The sequence below is a fragment of the Vulpes vulpes genome, chromosome 2 (assembly GCF_048418805.1).
Source record: "Vulpes vulpes isolate BD-2025 chromosome 2, VulVul3, whole genome shotgun sequence".
NCBI lineage: Eukaryota > Metazoa > Chordata > Mammalia > Carnivora > Canidae > Vulpes > Vulpes vulpes.
This window is the reverse complement of record NC_132781.1, coordinates 152,001,698-152,023,884: the sequence shown is the minus strand read 5'-3', so window position 1 is coordinate 152,023,884 and position 22,187 is coordinate 152,001,698. Positions and strand designations below refer to the sequence as shown.

The following is a 22,187-nucleotide window of genomic DNA, read 5'->3' as shown; positions in this document are numbered from 1 at the left end:
TATAGGGCCAACCCAGTACAAAAGAACAAGTAATACTAGAAATGGAGAAAATGTACACCAAATCATATCTACCAAATAAAGTTTGGAGGAAGAAAATATGTTATCGGCTAATTTTTTACTTTCCATGGCCCACTGTTTGCCTTGACTTGAGCAATTTTGCTCTCCTATATTTCAAAGATAGAAAGCATGTGCTGCCTTGGAACTCCTTGGAACTCCTTTTGAGTAAAGGAACTCAAAAAGATACAGAGATTTCACTGGATTACAGAATCACAGGTTCTAACAAAACAATCCAGAAACCGAGAGAATGTAAAATAATGTAGCTACCTTGGAAAACAGTTTAGTTGTTCCTCAAAAGATTACATATATAGAGCTATCATATAACCCAGCAATTTGACTCCTTATCTATATAACCATATAACCAAGAGAAATGAAAACATATATCCACGGATGTTCATAACAGCATTATTCAAAATAGTCAAAAATTGTAAACAACCTCAATGCTCACAAATAAACAGATAAATGGATAAATAAAATGGTAAAATGATAAATTAAATAATGATGAATGCTAAATAAATTCATACAATACTATTTAACAATAAAAGGGAATGAAGTACTGATAAATGCTAAAACATAAATGAACCTTGAAAAGGTTATGTTAAGTGGAGGAAGCCAGTCTCAAAGAATCACAAATTGTATGATTCCATTTACATGAAATGTCTACAAATTGGTAAATTTTTAGAAAGAAATTAGATTAGTAGTTGGCTAGGGTTGTAGGGGATGGAGCAAATGGAGTGTGACTGCTAATATGTATGGAGTTTCTTTCTGTAATGATGTAAATGTTTTAAAATTGATTTTGGTGATGGTTGAAAAACACTGTGTTTAGTATAATTACATATACTAAAAACCAGCAAACTGCACACTTTAAAATGAATATGTGAATTGTATCTCAAAGCTGTTATTTTTTTTTTAAATGACATATAATCTTATTTTTGACCTAAGATAACACAAAAAGAACCACTGGCAAACTCATGAATCAGGGTTCTATTTGTGCCTCTGCTTAAATTAAAAAATCCTGCCTTAATTTAAATGTAACAGAGTAAGGGAATGCTAGTAACACAGTACAAGAATTCAGAATATCCACATTCTGTTTCAAGTACTTCACTCTGTGATTTTTCAGATCATCAATGCTGGCTTTGTATTGATGTCTGAAAGTTTTAGTTTTATGAGATAAAACTGCTGTTAAGTCTGGAAGAATAGAACTCATTTGAAATAACTTAGGTACTTGCTTATACATATTAAAATAAAAAGTATTTTTAAAAATTGAGGTATGCTACCCTTTACAGCTCACCTTCTTTCATAGGGAAGATAAAGAAATCAGGGGTTCTCTCCTTACTACCTGTTCCACCTGTTTCTTCTCCTTACCCTCCAAGCCCCAAACACATTTTTTTTTAAAGATTTTATTTATGAAAAAAAAAAAAAAGATTTTATTTATGTATTCATGGAGGGGGGGTGGTGGCAGAGACACAGGCAGAGGGAGAAGCAGGCTCCATGCAGGGAGCCTGACTGGAACTCAATCCCAGGACTCCAAGATCACACCCTGGGCCGAAGGCAGGCGCTAAACTGCCGAGCCACCCAGGGATCCCGCAAACACAATTTTTAAAGTCTTTTTTTTTATTCTCAAAAATGTTTCCCAAGCTTCGCTCTTTTCCATGTTTTAGCCTAGAGAGTACACTATGGCTATTGGCTATAAGCATCTGCCACCTCTGCTGTCTACAGTAAGTATGAGGAATTTCTTTTAAAAATTTAAACACAAAAGGCATACATGCTCATATTTTTAAAAATTCAAACCATTCAGATATGTATAAAAAATAAAAGATCTTTTTCTGACCCATCACCTCCATGAAATAATCAGTATTAAGTTTACTGTATATTATTCTAAAAATTTTTCCTACCCCGTGTATCCTTTCAAAATGTGAATTTGGAAAGCACCCCTGACAGCCATGAAGGAGTTTTTAAAGTGCTTCTACCTTGCCAGGGACAGTCTTGGTTTATATCTCTTATCCCCAAACCAAGTCTGGTTAGTGTCCTGTTTTACTCTTCAAGAGTATTGTCCAGTTTAGAAAATAATACAACTGCTTCAGTATATTTGAAAAAGATGAAGGCTGGGATGGGGGGGCGGGGAAGAAGGAGGAGACTGAGTAATTTCAAAGTAACTGGTGACCACAGAGTGAATCATTTCTGACTGCAGGAGACTATGGATTGACTGGCAAGAAGGGAGAGTGAAAGAGAGAACCCAATGTTAGGATTTACATTGCATTGTCAACAATGACCTGAACAAAGCTTAAGATAGAGCAAATAAGTAGTAGAGAAACAAAAAAATAATTCAGTAGGCAAGAGACAAAAAGACAAAAAGAGTTATAACATAACTCCAGTTAATACTGCCCACCAACATCTCTCTATGTATACAGGTAACAGTCAGTAGGGTAAAACCCTTGGTTTTATTTATTATCATCAACTTGGGATAGAATCATTCTTTCCACTCAATTTTTAGATGTCTACTACAGCCTGTGAAGACTTTTCTCCTCAAAGTACAATATTTACCCTTTCCATTCTAATTATTTTTAACACTTTATAGGCATTCATTAATCATAGGGACAAACTACAGACCAGGGCTGTGTACATCTCCCTGTGATCCAGAGCCCATACTCTGATCCTTCTCTTTTATGCTACTTACACACCAAGTCAATATTTCCCCTGCTCCAATCACCCCAGAGCCTGACACCAGACACCTAGTGACAGCCTCAAAATCCCAAAAGCTCTTGGAATTATTCAAACAAATGAAACTTAAATTGTTTACCCTGCCTTGCCTGTGGTCCAATAAAGACCATGTCTTCTGTATTCCCCTATCTCCTTTCTGTCTCCTAACTGACTCTGGTACTTCCCCTGTGGCCTGGTGTGATGTACATGGCTTTTCATTTCTAAGGACTGTGAGTAACATTAAACTTTTCTTTCAATGGCATTGACCTCCCCATGTTGTCACTCAGTTACCTTTATAAATTAAGACTAAGGCACAAGTCAATAAAAAATTATGCCCTGGGTCAATCACCATTTAGAGTCAGCAGAAAATCTGCTTTTAAAATGGTTTAATCGGGGCAGCTCAGGTGGCTCAGTGGTTTAGCGCTGCCTTCAGCCCAGAGTGTGATCCTGAAGACCTGGGATCGAGTCCCACGTCGGGCTCCCTGCATGGAGCCCGCTTCTCCCTCTGCCTGTGTCTCTGCCTCTCCTCTCTCTCTCTCTGTATCTCTCATGAATAAATAAATAAAATCTTTTTAAAAATTTTTTAAAAAAATAAAATGGTTTAATCTGGGACACCTGGGTGGCTCAGCGGTTGAGCGTCTGCCTTCAACTCAGGGCGTGATCCCAGAGGTCCCGGGATCCCGCATGGGGCTCCCTTTGGGGAGCCTGCTTCTCCCTCTGCCTATGTTTCTGCCTCTCTCTCTCTTCATCTCTCATGAATAAATAAACAAAATCTTAAAAATACAATAAAATGCTTTAATTTCTCACCTTCTTAAGTAACAATCAGGGTTGCATATCATGTTATAGAAATTGAACAGAACAGAAAGGAAATGAAGCAGAACAGAAAAGATGATCACCAGCAGGTCAGCCTCACAATCCTCATTACCTTCAATAAGTGAGGAGTAACTAACAACAATACCCTTATTTCAATGTGTGTCAGCATGTAAGTCTTGAAACTAGACCTCTATCTTGACTAGATCTCTGTTTTGCTACCCTAAAAACTCAAATGACATAATTTTCTTTAGTACATTTAATGTCTCTAATCTAGCTATATTTGTTCTTACTGTACATATCCTAAGAACACTGCTGAGGATGATATCCATGATTATCATTGCCCCATCAGGGATAGTGATGACATTTCCTGTTTCAAAGTCATTTTACCAAATGTGTATGACTTTCCAGTCTTATACTTACCTTAAGTGAGAAGGCTAAAAGAATAATGGCAAAGTAATCATTAGTATGACTTCTCGACATAAAACAAATATTAGAAATGTATTAAAGGACTTCATGCAAGCAGGTGTCCATCCTTCTGCGGTTTAAAGAATATATCCAGAACATGAAAAACATACCCTATTATCTGCTTTCAAAATTCAAATTTTTCTAAGTTGGATTTTCATAAAGGTAAACATGTATCATTCTACATTCTCTCTTAATATGATATTCAAGAGGCTCATTCAGGATAGTAAGCTGACTCAGAATTTATCTAACTTCAGAAAAATAATCAACACAACAGGAAAAGATTCTTTATTATAAAGAGATCTTAAAAGAATGATTACTATTGTTTTCCTATTTTATTTTATTTTACTTACTTTATTTACTTTTTAGTGGGCACCATGCCCAACATGGGGCTTGAACTCACAACCCAGAGATCAAGATTTGGATGTTCTACTGACTGAGCCAGCCAGGTGCCTTTGCTTTTTTTTTTTTTTTTTTTAATGCTAAGGTTCAAAATACAAATAGAGCAAAACAAACAAACAAAAGGCCATGGCCAGGCAATAAATCTGTATCACATGGAGACATTTACAATTACTTTATTTATATTAAATATTTCAAAGAAATTAAGAATCTAACCTAGACTCTAGGGTCTTACCTGTTTTTAACAATCAGCTGGTAGTCAAATTATACTTTTCTTCAACTACTGTTTTTTGAAAAATTAAGTCAATCCGAGAAATTTAGGTAAAGATAAAACTAAGTTTTCTGGCAGAAATGGTATATATTGTTTTCCTGGTAAATAGATATCTTCTTTTATTTTCTAAAAACTGTAAGAACAGCCATTGGTGTTTTTTTCTTTTTTAATGACATTTCCAAATACAATACTTGTTTTGTAATGCTGAATCTTCTAAGCACACTCCCTAGCATTAAGCTAACAAAATGTGAATTTTAAGAATATAACATAACACTGTTTTCTTAGAAGTATTAGGAAGTCTTTTCCTTATTTTTATTCTAATTTTGAACTTGTAGCATAACAGTAATATTTAAAATCTCTTACGATTAGATTTTCTAAAAAGAATTTTAATTGAGACACTTAAAGGAGACACTTACTGGTTGTTCTGGTAAGTCTTGCTCTTCTTCCATGAGGACCAGTATTCCTTTCTATCGTTTATGTGGCTGGATTGTGTCTGTCACAGCAGTCTTCACTGTCTGTTTAAAAAAAAGGGATGGGGGATTCAAAGCTTTATGTACTCTTAAAGCATTATCATTGAGGCCATCAGAGAATAATTTTTTAAAACTTTTTGTTACTCCAATCTTTCTACGTGAATCCCAATCTCAAAATCTCAAACCTGCACGTGGCTTTTCAAAATTGACATGCTGCACCAAGTCAAGATAGGTGTACACAATGACCTTTATACTACCTTGTAAAAGCCAACACGTGGAACTCCTTCTGCTGTACTTAAAACATGGTTACTATAGTGCCTAATGCACTAAACATTTTATAATGACAGCCACGTGCAGATAACTAAAACATGATTTTTAGGATTATTGTTACATTAAAAAATGATAAAAACTAGCATAGCAAGTCAATAAGTTATGATAACATCTAACTTGCCTGAATGTGGAACATTTACATAACTGTTAACACAGACAGACACACTGAATAGGATGTTTGTTAAATAGGACAAATTGGAATAGCAATTGAATACTTTCACAACCAACTATCTGTATATATGTAATTAATTTAAAGGAAAATTCCTCTGGATTTATTTTAATAATGCAAATAAATAAGTAAAGCAAAACCTTGAATTTTAGAATTAAGGAAAAATCATGTAAAACCCAATTTTATTCTGAAATAACAAGCTCCATTAAATATACTACCTAGTCAATTTGAGGGAGAGAGAGAGCGAGCACGTGCATGAACACACAAGCAGGGGAGAGGAACAGAGGGACAGGGAAAAGCAGACTCTCTGGGCTCAATCCCAGGACCCCAAGATCATGACCTGAGCCGAAGGCAGACAGTTAAACAATTGAGCCACACAGGCACCCTGCTACCTAGTCAATTTTTAAGCAAACTCTTTACCTTCTCAGACCCTATTCTTCCTTTCCTGATTTTCAAACTAAAAAGAAAAAAAGAGGACTCAAAGCCCCACATTTACAAGTAATAACATCTTATGGTGGCCTGCTGGCAAGAAAGAGACAGGTAGATATTAGCAAACTTAATACATTATAAAAATAAAACTCCATTTCTATGTAACACAAATGAAACCGACACTTCTCCAAAACAGACGTGATAGCTTACGCCTTTAATGAAGGTCACACCTGTTTTCACTTCTACCAACCACTGTAATTAAACATATAAAGCTAAGGTAAGTATAGAACCTTATTGCTAAAATAATGAAAAGAGAGAAAAAACATGTAAAGGGAAATGAAAAACTTCAGTTGTGCCAATATACCTCCCCTTCTACTGCTCTATTTTGATGCAATACAAAACACTATTTTAGAGCCACACTCCAGAATGGGGAAAAAGAGGGAACACACAAGTGATCAGATGCAAAATTGTCTAACTCCACCACAGCTTTACTCCCTTCTCTGACCTAGATGTCAAAGAAAAAGTTTAAAGGTCAGAAGCACTTGATCAATACTCACGTGTAGCTCATACATAGAGCCTCAAAAGCCAAGTTCTCCAACTACATGACGCAGGTAATTGGTGCTGCAGAATTACAGGGCGCAGTAACTAAAGCCCACAGGAGCTATCTTGCCTGAACTTGTTTTGCTCTCCTCAGAAGAGCATAATCAATGTGACGTGAAACGGATTCACAATTGTGAAAGATGAAACATTTTTATGTTTTACCAGTTTATATCTATTTTAGTTTTAAATTGAAATGTCTTTATGTTATGGGATTTTAATATCGTCTAAATGTACATAAGGTACACATAAAATTTCATCTGAAAAGAAGGAACAAAATAGGGCCAAATTATGAGGGAAGTGCAATGCCTTTAATACCTCATTTGTTGGATTTTTGTATGACCATTTCTTAGCTAAACAAAAAAGTGATGATATTCCATATTTTACTTAATTGAAGGACATATGTAATAACTGCAATCTCTAATTAGTAGATTTTCAGCACGGCAGAGGGTAGGGATATTCCTTCTTATGGGGGAAGGGTTATAAAATCTGCCTCCAGGCAAGAAGGTAAGAAAAATTGTTTTAAAAAAAGGATACTCAGTAACATGTGCTTTAAGTTTAAAGCACAGGAACTAATTGATTTAAGAAATATAAACATTTAAGAAGAATTTTTTTTTAATTGATCAAAGGGATCACAGATTTTGTAAAGTAAATACTACTCTTAATTGTGGGGAAATAAATTCTCAAGCCATATAAAACTAAATATTAAAATCTTGAATTTTGTTTTTTAGAAATATGGCAATATTATAGTGATTTTATAATGAAAATGAACAATTTCTCTATTTTTCCTAAGACAAATTCTATGGTAAGTTGAAGAAAACTTTAAGGGAAAAAATTGGAAGACATTTTTTCTACCTCTCCTATTTCTCCTTTGAAAATAAGCACTGGTTGTTGCTTCCATCTTAAAAGTCACCTTATTTTCTCAGCTTTTCAATTTAGGGGAAGAAAAGGGGCACAATTTCTATGGTTAGGAAAAAACTTTAAAAATCAAGTAGCTGTGGCCCCGGTGTGGTGTGGGGCGGGGCAGGTGGGAACCCCCTGGGCACCTGTGGGGTTGTAAAAAAAATAAAAAAATAAATAAAATAAATAAAAATCAAGTAGCTGATCAATGATCACCAATAATTTTGATCATTTAAAACAAACAAAAGCAATCTTAAAAGGAAAGTACATAATTTATTACAGAATCTTCTGGGATTCTATTGGCAACATGTAAAATGCATAAAGTTGCAAGCATACATTCTGGTACATTTGTGTATATAATATGTTAATAACTATAAATTATGTATTTCCATCACAATATTCATCTAAGTACTACTTTCTGTTAATGGTTTTCCTTCCTTCCAATAATTTATAATTTGAATAACCTGAAATATAAGGACATACTAAATACAAGAATACAAGTATTTGTCACATTCCTCGAACTTCTCAATGAGCTAAAACTTTAATATTAAGATCTGACACCATTTTCTGTAAGTGGCACATGCTTACAATCAAGTCACATTTACTAGCAACCAGATGGAAGTGCTGTATAATATAGACACAGTACTATAATAATTGATAATAAAAAAAAGTACAGAATTACTATACAAATCTTAGTATTCTCATTTCCATGTTCTAGAGTTTAATCTAATTGTGGGTTTTTGTAAACTATTAATCTAACATGACATTATTCTAAACGAAATTCATCTTCTAAAATATCCAAAAATACACAGACTTGACATAGAAGTAGAAAATGGATTCTTATTGGAACTTAAATGAATACAGTTACTTACAATTTAGTCAAACAGCCAGTGAAATTACGAAACAAGGTGTGAGTTAATCTTTTAAGTGCCTTTCAGCATTTGGATAGTAATGTCTTGTCACAACTTTCTAGTTTCAATTCTTATTGTTGATTTCTAAATACACCTTTTTAATCACAAGAGTCTGTCAGTATCTAAATGCCTTTATGGGCAGAAATTGGGAAAATCTACAACTGAGAACAGAAATAGTATTCTGTTCCGTATCTGCAAATAGATATGGAAATAGACTTTCCGTATCTTCAACTGCTCACAATGAAAAAATAAGGAATTTTGTTTGGATTTGAAGAGATCACATAATTTTAAATACTGTGATTTCACATGTTCATAAATAAAGCAGGATACTTTTATAATATGGCAGCCATAATTTTTATTTTTAATCTTTAGAAATCAGAAGGGAAATAACTAGTAAATATTTTAATATTCTAATTAGATTTCTACCTCATAATTTCTGTTTTGTATCAAGTTGAATATACTATTCATCCTGTAATTGTAAATGGCTACATGCAAAAATCTAGGTTACCGCAATATTATTATAGCTCTTACGTATAGGAAGGGGAGAAAATATATATATTCTAAACACACATATAAAGAACAAAGATCAAATCATAATGAAAATAAACACTACTCTTAATTATAACATCAAGAGAAGTGTCTAAATAGGGCACAACATTCTGATCCTAGAAGGGGAACTTGCATGTGGCTAAGTGTGCACAGATTAACTGAATATCTTTGATACAGTTCTAAAGAGTATCTCTAAAGAGAAAGCAGGTAGCTCATAAATTTAACCACTGACCATACCGTGTTTTAGCAGTCTACTTAATATTTCTTCCAAGGCCTTATATATACATATTTTTTAGAACATAACAAATAAAGGCTGTAGAAGTTTCCCTGTGGAAAATTAACAGCATCCTTCCCAAAATTAAGTATGTCACAGCAATAATAGTTATATACAACAGTAATCTAAAGAAGTATCCAAAAAGTGGCATATCATCATTTAAGATTATTAACATGTGTATTACTCTAGGATTTAAAAGTACATAATCAGCAAATATCTACCATGGTATCCTCAAATATGTGTATGCCTTGAAGAATGAAAACAATAAGCAAAATACCATCTTCTAGTGGCTTTAAGATGACTGCTTCAGGTATTGTTATTTTCAACAATAACTGATCTATTTTAAAGGAGATCCATAAATGAATTCAGAAACCAGTGCTCTAAAACCCAAAGTATCAAACATAAAACTTAAAGATGTTTCTTAAAAACAAACTCTAATTTATAAACTAAGGGGCCTTAATAAGGCAAAATCAGAAAAAGTGTCAGGAAAAATGGTTTCAAAATGTGAAGAAACATTTCTATGGTCTCTTGCAGAACACTGCTTATTAGTACTAAGTGTTAGTGGCTGTGTAGTAAACTGGGCTTCATAATCTATAGAATGTATACATTAGTTTTAAACAAGAAGTGAACAAAGGTTTATTCCATACCTACAAATGTCTTACTGAAATTAGGCAAAAATAACAATGAATATCTTGGAGGAGAGGAGAATTATTAAGAGAATTAAGGAAGACGTATGCCATACCAGCCTTTAAAATCAGTTACAGTGGGAAGGATGAAACAGGAACAATTTACCAAGCATGTAAAATACACCACATATTTTTACATTTATTGTCTTACCTAGTCTTATCTCCACAACTATCCTAAGACACAGGTGTTATCCTCATACTATGGAAAGGGCAACTGGGACTCAAGAAATTGAAACAATTTGCCTGAGAATAACAGCAATAATGTCTCAGGTTAAGGTAGAAATATACCAAATAAAGAGACTAGAGAATGGTGCTGATGGCTGCACAACACTGTGAATGTACTTAATGTCACTGAATGGTATATTTAAAGTGGTTAAAATAGTTAATTCTGTTATGTATATTTACCACAATGAAAAAATACAAAAGACCTATGAAACAAGAAATACCAAATGATCAAATCCAAAAAGTGCTTATAAACTAGAACTTAAATAAAAAGTTGAAACAAAACAAAAACAAAAAAAGTGCTTCTAAGTAGAGAAAATCAATACTTAAAAAGTACTGCCAGAGCATGCAACTATCGGTCTTCCATCTTCAGGTTTTGAGTTTGAGCCCCACGCTGGGCATAGAGATTACTTTAAAAAAAAAAAAATACTGCCAGAAAAACAATATCAATATGGAGAAAAGCATGACTAATTCTAAATAAATTAAAAACTAGGCATTCAAAAAATTTTGGAGAAAACGGATTAGCATATTTCTCTCATCTGTGGAAACGATAAAAATTGCATGCAATAGAAGAAAACATAAGCAATGAATTAATAGACCCAATTATATAAAATACACTTTCATGCAATGAGGAATAATATATCTAATACTAAGAGAGTGTAACAAATGGAAGCAAGACCTGCAATAATTATAATAAACCTTAATGTCTGCAATATAAATCCACCCAATTCTACATTACTGATCACTTACAATGTGGCAAACCATAACTAATACTTATATCCATCAAAGGATACAAACAGTTTAAGTAACCACCAAGATCAAATCAGCACTTGGGAAAAAAGATTCTCACTACTAACTGAAAAAACTTTAATAATTTCAAGAGACTACTTCATTCCTATGAAAATACCAAAAATAAAACTAAACAAAATCAAGTGTTATCTGAGCTATAAGAAGATAAGAAATGTTCAGGCACTGGGACACATTGGGTGGCTCAGCAGTTGAGCATCTGCATTTGGCTCAGGGTGTGATCCTGGGGTCTGGAGATCAAGTCCTGCATCGGGCTCCCTGCGAAGAGCCAGTTTCTCCCTCTGCCTATGTCTCTGCCTCTCTATGTCTCTCATGAATAAATAAATAAAATCTTTAAAAAAAAAAAAAAAGAGAGAGAGAGAGAGAGAGAGAAAAGAAATGTCCAGGCACAGCTGTAAAATCATGTTATCTTCAGACTGTTCTCTGGTTAGAGTATAAAACAGGTCATAAAATTGCCCATGGCCTGATTAATTTTCTAATTTTTCCCTCAAAATTCGATAGAAGGGTAAAAAGCTAACTCTAACTCAAGAAACAGTAAATTTGTTCAGAGAAATGAAAACTTGGAAACAATCAGTATGTGGAGAATGGCTTACCTAGGCTGTAATTCTATAACATTCTATATTAAAATAGAAACTGTAGGGGTGCCTGGGTGGGTTAAGGTAGAAATATACCAAATAAAGAGACTAGAGAATGGTGGTGATGGCTGCACAACACTGTGAATGTACTTAATGTCACTGAATGGTATATTTAAAGTGGTTCTAATTTTTTTCAGTTAAGCCTGTGCACGCAGCTCAGGTCAGGTCCAACTCGGGCTCCCTGCTCAGCAAGGAGTCTGCTTCTCCCTCTCCCTCTGCCCCTCCCCACTGCTCATGTGCTCACATTCTCTCAAATAAATAAATAAGATCTTAAAAAAAAATGGGAACTATAACCTATTTCAATAAGCTCATTTAAAAAGGTGAAAGAAAAGATTTTACATTAATTATGAAACTTAATATAATTTGTTAAGAGTCAAAAGCAGATCCAAAGGGATACAATGTTAGATGTCTCAAGGTTTGTATAGTAAAATGTTTACACACATTATTCTACAAATGCTCTTAAAAAAGTGTTCAAGACATTAAGCTAAAATTGGACATAAATTCTCCATTCTTGCCCCACCCTTTTTCCTCAGGAAAAAACTTCAACTTTGAGAGAAAAGCAATTTAAATTGTATTGATTCTCCCTTACCCCAAATCTTAAAGAAGTTCAAAACAACACTACAGGCAGAAAGACTTATTAATTTTCTTGTTCCGTTATCTCTTTCATAAGCAAAAAGTCAAGTTAGACCCTGCACACAAACCTAGGGTTGTTTCATTTTACAGTTCTATACAAAAGCTCTGAACTTCCACTAAAGAATTTGATATCAGAAGATATTTCACATTCGATTTTACCCTATTAGACAGAAATTACTCTATGAATGCAAGAAAATATATAACATAAAATGCTATACAAGGAATATAGATTTTAGGGTTGTAAACTAAAATCAAAAAGGTGAAGACACTGCCTCATACAGAATGAGTAGTAGAACCCAAGACTATGAATTCCCTCATCTGAAGCTTTTTTTCCCCTTTCAGGTAGAATTGAATATAGGACTCCCTTTTGAAAACTACATTCCTAATATTAGCATAGGCTATTTATTCCTTTTCCTACACTAATAAATCTCTTAACTATTCTAACTATTCTATTTGACTTCGTGGCACTATAGCATAATTTTTAAATGTTTTAAATTTATAAATTCAACACATTTTCAATATGTTAACTGGCATCCTAAGGACCGCCTCAAAATCTTAAAACCAGATTCTTTTTTTTTTTTAAGATTTTATTTATTCATGAGAGACACACAGAGAGAGGCAGAGACACAGGCAGAGGGAGAGGCAGGTTCCCTGTGGGGGACCCAAGGTGCCCCTACCAGATTCTTTTCTAATGGTACTTTTTCTTTTTTTTAAAGATTTTATTTAGGGGATCCTTGGGTGGCTCAGCGGTTTGGCGCCTGCCTTCAGCCCGGGGCATGATCCTGGAGACCCGGGATCAAGTCTCACGTCGGGCTCCCTGCACGGAGCCTGCTTCTTCCTCTCCCTGTGTCTCTCTCTGCCTTTCTCTGTGTGTGTGTGTCTCTCATGAATAAATAAATAAAATCTTAAAAAAAAATAAAGATTTTATTTATTCATGAGAGACACAGAGGCAGAGACACAGGCAGAGGGAGAAGCAGGCTCCACGCAGGGAGTCTGACGCGGACCTCGATCCCGGGCCACCAGGATCACGTGCTGGGATGAAGGCAGGCACCAAACCGCTGAGCAACCCAGGGATCCCTCTAATGCTACTTTTTAACTTCTTGTGAAGTCTAGCAAAAATAACAATTGGTCTTTACAACATAAGTCTTTAATTTACAATGTACAGATGGATTTACTGTTAATGAAACAGGTCATTTTAATTACAAGGTATATGAAAATAAATTCCTTTACTATTTCTACTCAAAGATAAGCATCACGATTTTAGAAAATTAAAATACCTATTAACCTACTAAAACCTCAATGTTGTTAGTGAAAGTTCCATGTTTCACAATTAATGATTAAGAATTCTTCAAATGAAAAAAAAAAATTCTTCAAATGGGACACCTGGGTGGCTTAGTGGTTGAGAATCTGTCTGCCTTCGGCTCAGGGCATGATCCTGGGGTCCTGGGATCCAGTCCCACATTGGGCTTCCTGCATGCTTCTCCCTCTGCCTGTGTCTCTCATGAATAAATAAAATCTTAAAAAAAAAAAAAAAAAGAATTCCTCAAAACTCCTCTAAACCTCTAGTATGGTCTATAAGTCTGACAGTTTATAATTCTGTTAATACCACTGTTGTGTACTCACTTGTTACCAATTCAAATTCATGTTTTCAAAGCTTGCTTTGGACAAAGTTGTGGTATGAGCTTGTTTTGAATAGTTTGCTTTGATGGAATTGTTTTTGAAGATATTAGGATTTTCTTATCGAACTTTTGCACCTTGAGTGGAGAGGACCATGAAGTCCCCGATACCATGGTAAGAGCAGTGGTGTCCATCAAGTGATGAACTTAAAAGCTCAACTTTAAAAACCAAGAGGTCTGACCACCAACTCGACAGCGTTCGGTCTGGGCAAGACTATTCTTTGCCGATCTACACAGCCTTCTGAAATCTTGAGAAGCTTGCTCCTGCTAATGGTCAGACTACCTGTGGTCGGCAGTGGCAATAAATCATGTAGCAGTCTCAGGAGTAGAAGGGGCATCTGTTCTGGCCTTGGTGAAGCTACTCCTCACAGGCAGTGGCTCTTCGAGTAAAAAACCTGTGGAGCAGCCCACCTTGCCCGTCAACACCACTATTAATTACTGTCTGTGAGCAATGTGCCCCGGCAGCAAGGGACCTACACCAGCAGTTGACACTCAGCTTTTAGTTGCAATGACTGACTCCACCAAGACCAGCTTGTTGAAAGGTACACCTCAACTAAATTTGGATTTTATTTCTTTCATCTCTCTTTTATCTGAAACAATAGGGTAATTAATTTATCATTAGTTTGCAATATCATTAGTTTATTGGCTTATTACAAGACATTATCCTTTATGCCACTGGTTTGTAAGATATTAATATTATAAATTCTAATTCCCATAAATGTGTGTTAAATAAATTATTAGCAAAGACAATTTCTGTCTCAGAGCATAATTTACCCCAAACAAAACAACTACTAGTTTTCCTTTGGTTGATTCCTGTGGAATTTGATCCTAAATTCCACAGTGGCAGAGACCACTTTCTTCTTTTTAGTATCTGACAGCACATTGTGGGCATTCAATAAATATTCAACCAAGTACAATTTCTAGGCTCTTGATTCCTCTAAACATTTACTTAAAAGCAGTTCACTATGAAACTTCAATACATTTAGAGGCACAGAACATTCAAATCTTCACATTTCCCATTTCTCACCAGGGACGTCTAAATCACAACTTTAGTTCTTTACAAGGTTTTGTTAACTGACTTCAGGAATATCACTTTGAAGTCTGTGTTAACTGAAAGGTTCCGTTCAAGTAAAAGCAAGGAATGATATACTTTGTATCACATCCATAACAAAGAATTACAGCACAGGTACTACTTGTATAGCAATCAGGAGCCCTCGGGTTTCTCTCCCTTAATAGACTAAAGTTAGAAAAAGAAAAATGGGGGGGGGGGGGAGCATAGAGAAAGAGGAAAAAGAATCCCCTTTCCCAAACACACATATACTCATAAAATAGATTTCCGATGAATGATAGGTCCACACCTTAATCCCCAGAACCAACAAATGCCATCTTATTTGGAAAAAAGTCTTTGCAGACGTAATTAAGGATTTTTAGATGAGATTATCCTGGATTATCTGGATAGGTCAAAAATACTATCTCCAGTTTCCTTGTTAAGGGTGAAAATGAGTAAGAGAAACCTCATTTGAAATGGAGTTCAAAGGCCTTGAAGGGGGTGCTCTCAAGCCCTACCAACTTGTCAACTGCAGACCCCGAAGGAAGAAGCATACCTTGTGTCTTCCAACAGAAGAATCATACTTTACTACAACAGTGGCAAAAGGTAAGATATCCTCCTTGCTAGGCGATAGCCCAGTCAATGAGAAACCATCACCACCCTGAACTCTCCTCCAATGGACTTCTGCTCAAAACAGCTCCTCTGTACTTCCTCCTTTTTCCCTATAAAGGAGAGATATAACTTGCTTTGATGCACTTCACTTTATTGCACTTCCCAAATACTCTGATTTTTGGAAATTGAAGTTTGTGACAATCCTGTGTTGAGCAAGTCTATTGGCACTATTTTCCCAACAGCATTTGCTCACTTTGTCTATGTACCACATTTTTAAAATCTTGCAATATTTCAAGCTTTTTCAATATTATTATGTTTGTTGTAGTGATCTGCAATCAGTGACCTCTGATGTTACTACTATAATTGTTTTCAGGTGCCATGAACTGTGCCCATACAAGATGATGACCCTAACTGATAAATGTTGTGTGTGTTCTGACTGCTCCACTGACCAGCCATTCCCTCATCTCTCTCCCTTTCCTCAGCCTCCCTAGTCCCTGAGACACAACAATACTGAAATTAGGTCAATGACTAATCCTACAATGGTCTCTAAATGTTCAAGTGAAAGGAGGAGTCACACATCTCTCACTTAACTTCTTTTTAGTGTAACCTGTTTATTGAATTAGCTGACTTGATAGGGTGCCTTCTCATCAGGTCTCCTCTTTCTCTTTTAAAAAAATTTTTGAGGATATTTGGCAATGTTACCTTAGTTTCAGATATACAACACAGTGATTCAAGATCTCTATACATTATGCTCACCACAAACGTAACTACCATCTGTCACTACACAAAGCGATTACAGTATCATTAACTATATTTCCTATGCTGTGCCTTTTATTCCCATGACTTACTCTTTCTATAACTGAAAGCCTGTATCTTCTATTCCCCTTCACCCGTTTTATCCCTCCCTCTGGCAACCATCACTTTGTTCTCTGTATTTATAAGTCTGATTCTGCTTCTTGTTGTTTATTTGTTTTGTTTTTTAGATTCTACATATAAGTGAAACCATATGCTATTTTTCTTTCTCAGTCTGACTTATTTCACTAGCATAATACCCTCTAGGTCCATGTTGTAAATGTCCTTTTTCTGCATATCTCACTTTAAATGAAAAGCTAGGGGCAGCCCCAGTGGCGCAGCGGTTTAGCGCTGCCTGCAGCCCGGGATGTGATCCTGGAGACCCGGGATTGAGTCCCACGTCGGGCTCCCTGCATGGAGCCGGCTTCTCCCTCTGCCTGTGTCTCTGCCTCTCTCTCTGTGTGTGTCTCTATGAATAAATAAATAAAATCTTTAAAAAAAATAAAAAAAATAAAAAAATGAAAAGCTAGAAATGATTCAACTTAGTGAGGAAGGCATATCAAAAGCTAAGGCAGACTGAAAGCCAGGCCTCTTGTGCCAAACAGTCAAATTGTAAATGCAAAGAAAAAGTTCTCGAAGGAAATTATAAGTTTCCTTTTAATTTTCAGAGTAAAATTTCAGGGAAATTTTACACACTTTTCAGAGTGTAGTGAATACATGGGTGGTAAGAAAGCAAAATGGTTTCATTGTTAATATGGAGAGATTTTGAATGATCTGGATAGAAGATCAAACCTGCCACAATATTCCCTTAAGCCAAAGCCTAAGCCAGGGCAAGGCCCTAAGTCTCTTCAATTCTATGAAGGTAAGAGAGGGGAGGAAGCTGCAGAAGAAAAATCTGAAGCCAGGTGAGGTGGATTCATGAGATTTAAGGAAAGAAAGCCATCTCTACTTCATAAAAATGCATAGTGAAGCAGCAAATGCTGATGTAGAAGCTGCAGCAAGTTATCCAGAAGATCTAGCTCAGATTAACTGATGAAGATGGCTACACTAAATAACAGATTTTCTTTAAAAAAAAATTTATTTTATTTACTCATGAAAGATACAGAGCTAGCGAGAGAGAGGCAGAGGGAGAGCAGGCTCCATGCAGGGAGCCCAACGTGGGACTCGATCCCAGGTATCCAGGAACAGGCCCTAGGCTGCAGGCGGCGCTAAACCGCTGCGCCACCGCCACCAGGGCTGCCCCAAACAACAGATTTTCAATGTAGATGAAATGGCATTAAATTGGAAAGATGCCATCCAGGACATTCATAGCTAAAAAGAAGAAATCAACACTTGGCCTCAAAGCTTCAAAGGACAGGCTGACTCTTGTTAGGAGTTAATGTAGCTGGTGACTTTAAAATGAAGCCAAAGCTCATTTACCATTTCAAAGATCCTAGAGCCCTTAAGAACTATGCTAAATCTAACTTGTCTGCACTCTGTAAATGTAACATCAAAGCCCGGACAACAGCACATCAGTTTACAACATGGTTTTCTGAGTACTTTTTTTTAAAAAAAGATTTTATTTATTTTAGAGACAGAGTGAACATGCTTGCATGAATGGGGGGGGGGGGGGGCAGAGAGAGAGGGACAAGCCCTCTGTGTTGAGTGTGCAGCAGAGTTCAGGCTCCATCTCACAACCGGACCCTGAGAGGTCATGACCTGAACCGAAATCAACCGATGCTTAACCAACGGAGCCACCCAGGTGCCTCAGTTTTCTGAGTATTTTAAGCCTACTGCTGAGAACTACTGCACAGAAAAAAATATATTCCTTTCAAAATATTACTGCTCATTGACAATCTACCTTGTCACCCAAGGGCTCTGATGCAAATATACAATGAGATTAATATTGTTTTCAAGCCTAGAATATATTATTCCAAACTAAAATTATACCAAAATAATTACTCCAAAATAAAAAGTTTATCTTTTAAAAAGGGAGTATCATTACACACTAGCATGGCTGAAATGAACAAAGGAAAACTGACCATATCAAGTGTTCACAAGGAAGTAAAGCAACAAGAACTCTAATGCATTGTTAGTATGAATGTAAAAAGTACAATATAGCTATTGAGAAGTTTGATAGTTTCTCAGAAAGCTAAACATCCACTTACCATATGAACCAGCAATCCTACTCTGAAGTATCCACCTAAATGAAAATTTATGTTCACCTGAAAACCTGCACATGAATGCCTACAGTGGCTTTGCTCATATATACAATGAGAACTGGAAACAAATGTCTTTCAAACCAGTGAATGAATAAACTGTTGTACATTTATAGAATGGAACACTATGCAGCAATTCATGGAACTCAGATGAATTTCCAATACATTACGCTAAGTGGAAGAAGCCACACTCAAGAATCTACATATTGTATAATTCCACTCATATGACATTTTTCATGTAAGGACAGAAAAGAGATCAGTGGGTGCCAGGTGCTAGGCATGGGGAAAGGATTGGCTACACAGAGTTACAAGGGAACTTATCGGGATAATTGGAACGGTTTTCTACCTCAATTATATTGGTTGTTACATGATTATATGCATTTGTAAAACTCAAGAGAACGTAGTATGATGACTTTATTATATGTGTGAATTATACCTCAAAAATTATATAGGATCTGTTTAAATGTTTAGAAAAAAATTAATTGTATATGAAGTTGAATAAAATTCTGATTGTTGGCACCTAGGATCGAGCCCCACATTGGGCTTCCTGCTCAGGAGGGAGTCTGCTTCTCCCTCTCCCCTGCTCCCCTCCCCTGCTCATGCTCCCCCTGCTCATCCTCTCTTGCTTTCTATCAAATAAATAAAATTTTTTTAAAAATCTTATAAAATAATAAAAATCTACATCTTTTGTTTAAAAAATTCTATAGCTGTAATATATACAAATAAAATTATAAACATAGATCAATGGTTTATGAATACAGAGGTTGAAATGTTGGTTAATAAAATTATAAATAGGGCAGCCCCGGTGGTGCGGCGGTTTAGCGCCGCCTGTGGCCCAAGGCGTGATCCTGGGGACCCTGGATCGAGTCCCACATCGGGCTCTCTGTATGATGCCTGCTTCTCCCTCTGCCTGTGTCTCTGCCTCTCTCTCTCTGACTCTATGAATAAATAAATAAAATCTTAAAAGTAAAATAAAATAAAATTATAAACAGTTGGATCAACAATTCACAAGTACAGAGACTGAAATGGTAGTATTACTTGATATTATCTTAGAGGACTTTTCCATCACATAGAGGACTTAAATAAGGTCAAATTGTATAAATTTTTTTATGTTAAATGGAGCTACCTTCAAACAGATACTCCCTACCTAAACTGGAGTGGTAGAAGAATTCTAACCCTATGCTAAGCCATTAAAGGTAGATCTATACAATACAATCAGAACCAATTACACCTAACTAGAAACAGATAAATTTCACCTAAAATAGAAACATATGTACTCAAAGACAAAAACAAAGAGTAAGGGGTAATTAAGAGACAAGCAATGAACCAAAGATCTCTGTAAAATACATAGACATTTATCAAGCCAGAATTACTCTACAGAAAATACTTCGCAAACCCAATGATATACCATGAAAACATGTATCTGGTAAAAATAAATAAATTTAAAAAACAGAAAAAAAAAAAAAACCCAAAGAAAATCCTTTAGTTGGAAGTCTTAAAAGAAAAAAAAGCCGCATAAAATCCGTATCATTTCATCACTTACTGGAGTGTCATTATGGATGTTAACATTGAACAGCACTGTTTTCTTTTAAAAAAGATATTTAAGGGGCTTAGAGGCATAGTACCAAAAAGGTTGCAAAAAATCATTAAGCAAGCTTGCTTTATAAGACAGATGGTTCTGGGCAGCCCCAGTGGCGCAGTGGTTTAGCGCCGCCTGCAGCCCAGAGTGTGATCCTGGAGACCTGGGATCGAGTCCCACATCCGGCTTCCTGCAAGGAGCCTGCTTCTCCCTCTGCCTATGTCTTTGCCCCTCTCTCTCTCTCTCTCTCAATGTATGAATACATAAATCTTAAAAAAAAAAAAGACAGATGGTTCTTAGAAGTTTGTGATCAAGTTTTTATAAAATCAGTCATTCCAAATACACTACAGGAGCTTGCTTAATTTAACCGGCAAATTAATATAAGGGAAAGAGATGGGATTCAGAGTCAAAAAGGTTTATTTAGTTCTGTTAACTACTAGCTGTAAGACCTGGACAAGTCACTCTTATTTCTCTTGTAAATATAGATTCATTTTAAAATTCAATGAATACTTAGAAAAAGAGTCTAGTACAATCCATGTGTCTAACACAAATATAGGTACCCCCAAAATGTTAGTCCCCTTTGCATTCATAAGTGTCTTGCTATGCACTGAGAGTGGAAGACTAAATAAGGTAGGACCATATCCACAGGTTATTTATTTAGTCCAGTGGATTTCTTAGGTATGAAACCACTGCAAACCCACAAAAGAAAAAAAATAAAAGAGAAATCGGACTTCATCAAAATTTAAAACTCCAATTCTTTAATTTGTATTCTGGTTTCTATACCACTATAAAATGTTTCCTATGGAAATTAAGAGTTAATTTTTTCACTAATGTTTTCTCAGTCCACATCTGTGTATGTCCTATCAGTGCTTATGGTAAAGTAGTCTCCTTAGACTTTACCAACGCCCCACCCACTCACCTCTGGCAACTACCAGTTTATTCTCTGTATTTAAGAGTGTTTTTTTTGGTCTCTTTTTCTTTGTTCATTTGTTTTGTGTGATACGAGTGAAATCTTATGGTATTTATCTTTCTCTGACTTACTTCACTTAGTATTATATACCCTCTAAGTCCTCCCATGTTGGTGCAGATGGCAAGATCTTTTATTTTTTTTATGGCTGAGTAGCAGTATTCTGTGTGTGTATGTACCATATATTTATTCATCTGTGAATGGACATTTGGGTTGCTTCCATATCTTGGCTACTGTAAATAGTAATAAACATAGGGGTGCATATATCTTTTTGAATAATTAGTGTTTTCATTTTCTTTTCCCATTTTAAAATTTTATTTTGTATTTTATTTAAATTCAATTTGCCAACATACAGTCATCTCATCGTGTGCCTCCTTAATGCCCGTCATCCAGTTAACCCATCCCCCCTATTTTCATTTCTTTTGGGTAAATACTCAGTAGTGGAATTACTGAATCACATGGTAATTCTATTTTTAATTTTGAGGAACTTCCATGCTGTTTTCCACAGTGGCTATACCAATTTGCATTCCCACCAACTGTACACAAGGGTTCCTTTTTCTCCACATCCTCACCAACATTTGTTATTTTGTGTGTACTTTGGAAAAATGTCTACTCTGATTTAAAAATCAGAAGACTGCTTATTTAGTGTTGAGTTATATATGTTCTCTATATATTTTGGATATTAACCTCTTATCGAATGTGTCATTTGCAAATATCTGCTCCCATTCAGTAGATTGCCTTTTTATTTTGTTGACAGTTTTTCTCTCCATGCCAAAGCCTTTGATTTGGATATACTAAGTGTACTTCTGCAGGATCTGACTATGCTGACTGGCCCCTCTGTACTAGATTTCTTTTGGGATACTTGAGAATTGCCTTCTTTACACACAAGGTTAGGTACCTTTATTTTTTTATTTGATTGTTTTTAATATTTTATTTATTTATTCATAGAGACAGAGACAGAGAGAGAGACAGAGAGAGAGAGAGGCAGAGACACAGGCAGA

General features: G+C 35.6%; 1 protein-coding gene across 3 annotated transcripts in view; it reads right to left on the bottom strand.

Moving 5' to 3' along the window:
* EYA3 (EYA transcriptional coactivator and phosphatase 3) overlaps nucleotides 1–22,187 on the bottom strand; it is a 99,369-nt gene that overhangs the window by 60,064 nt on the left and 17,118 nt on the right. For 2 of the 3 annotated variants that reach the window (XM_026014346.2, XM_026014347.2), the window contains exon 2: nucleotides 5,119–5,217. In XM_026014346.2, coding sequence (XP_025870131.1) covers nucleotides 5,119–5,151 — 33 coding nt within the window. In that variant the 5' untranslated portion in view covers nucleotides 5,152–5,217. Of the gene's footprint in view, nucleotides 1–3,990; nucleotides 4,005–5,118; nucleotides 5,218–22,187 lie in introns of those variants that run through there. The other variant, XM_072750585.1, reaches the window with a different exon arrangement.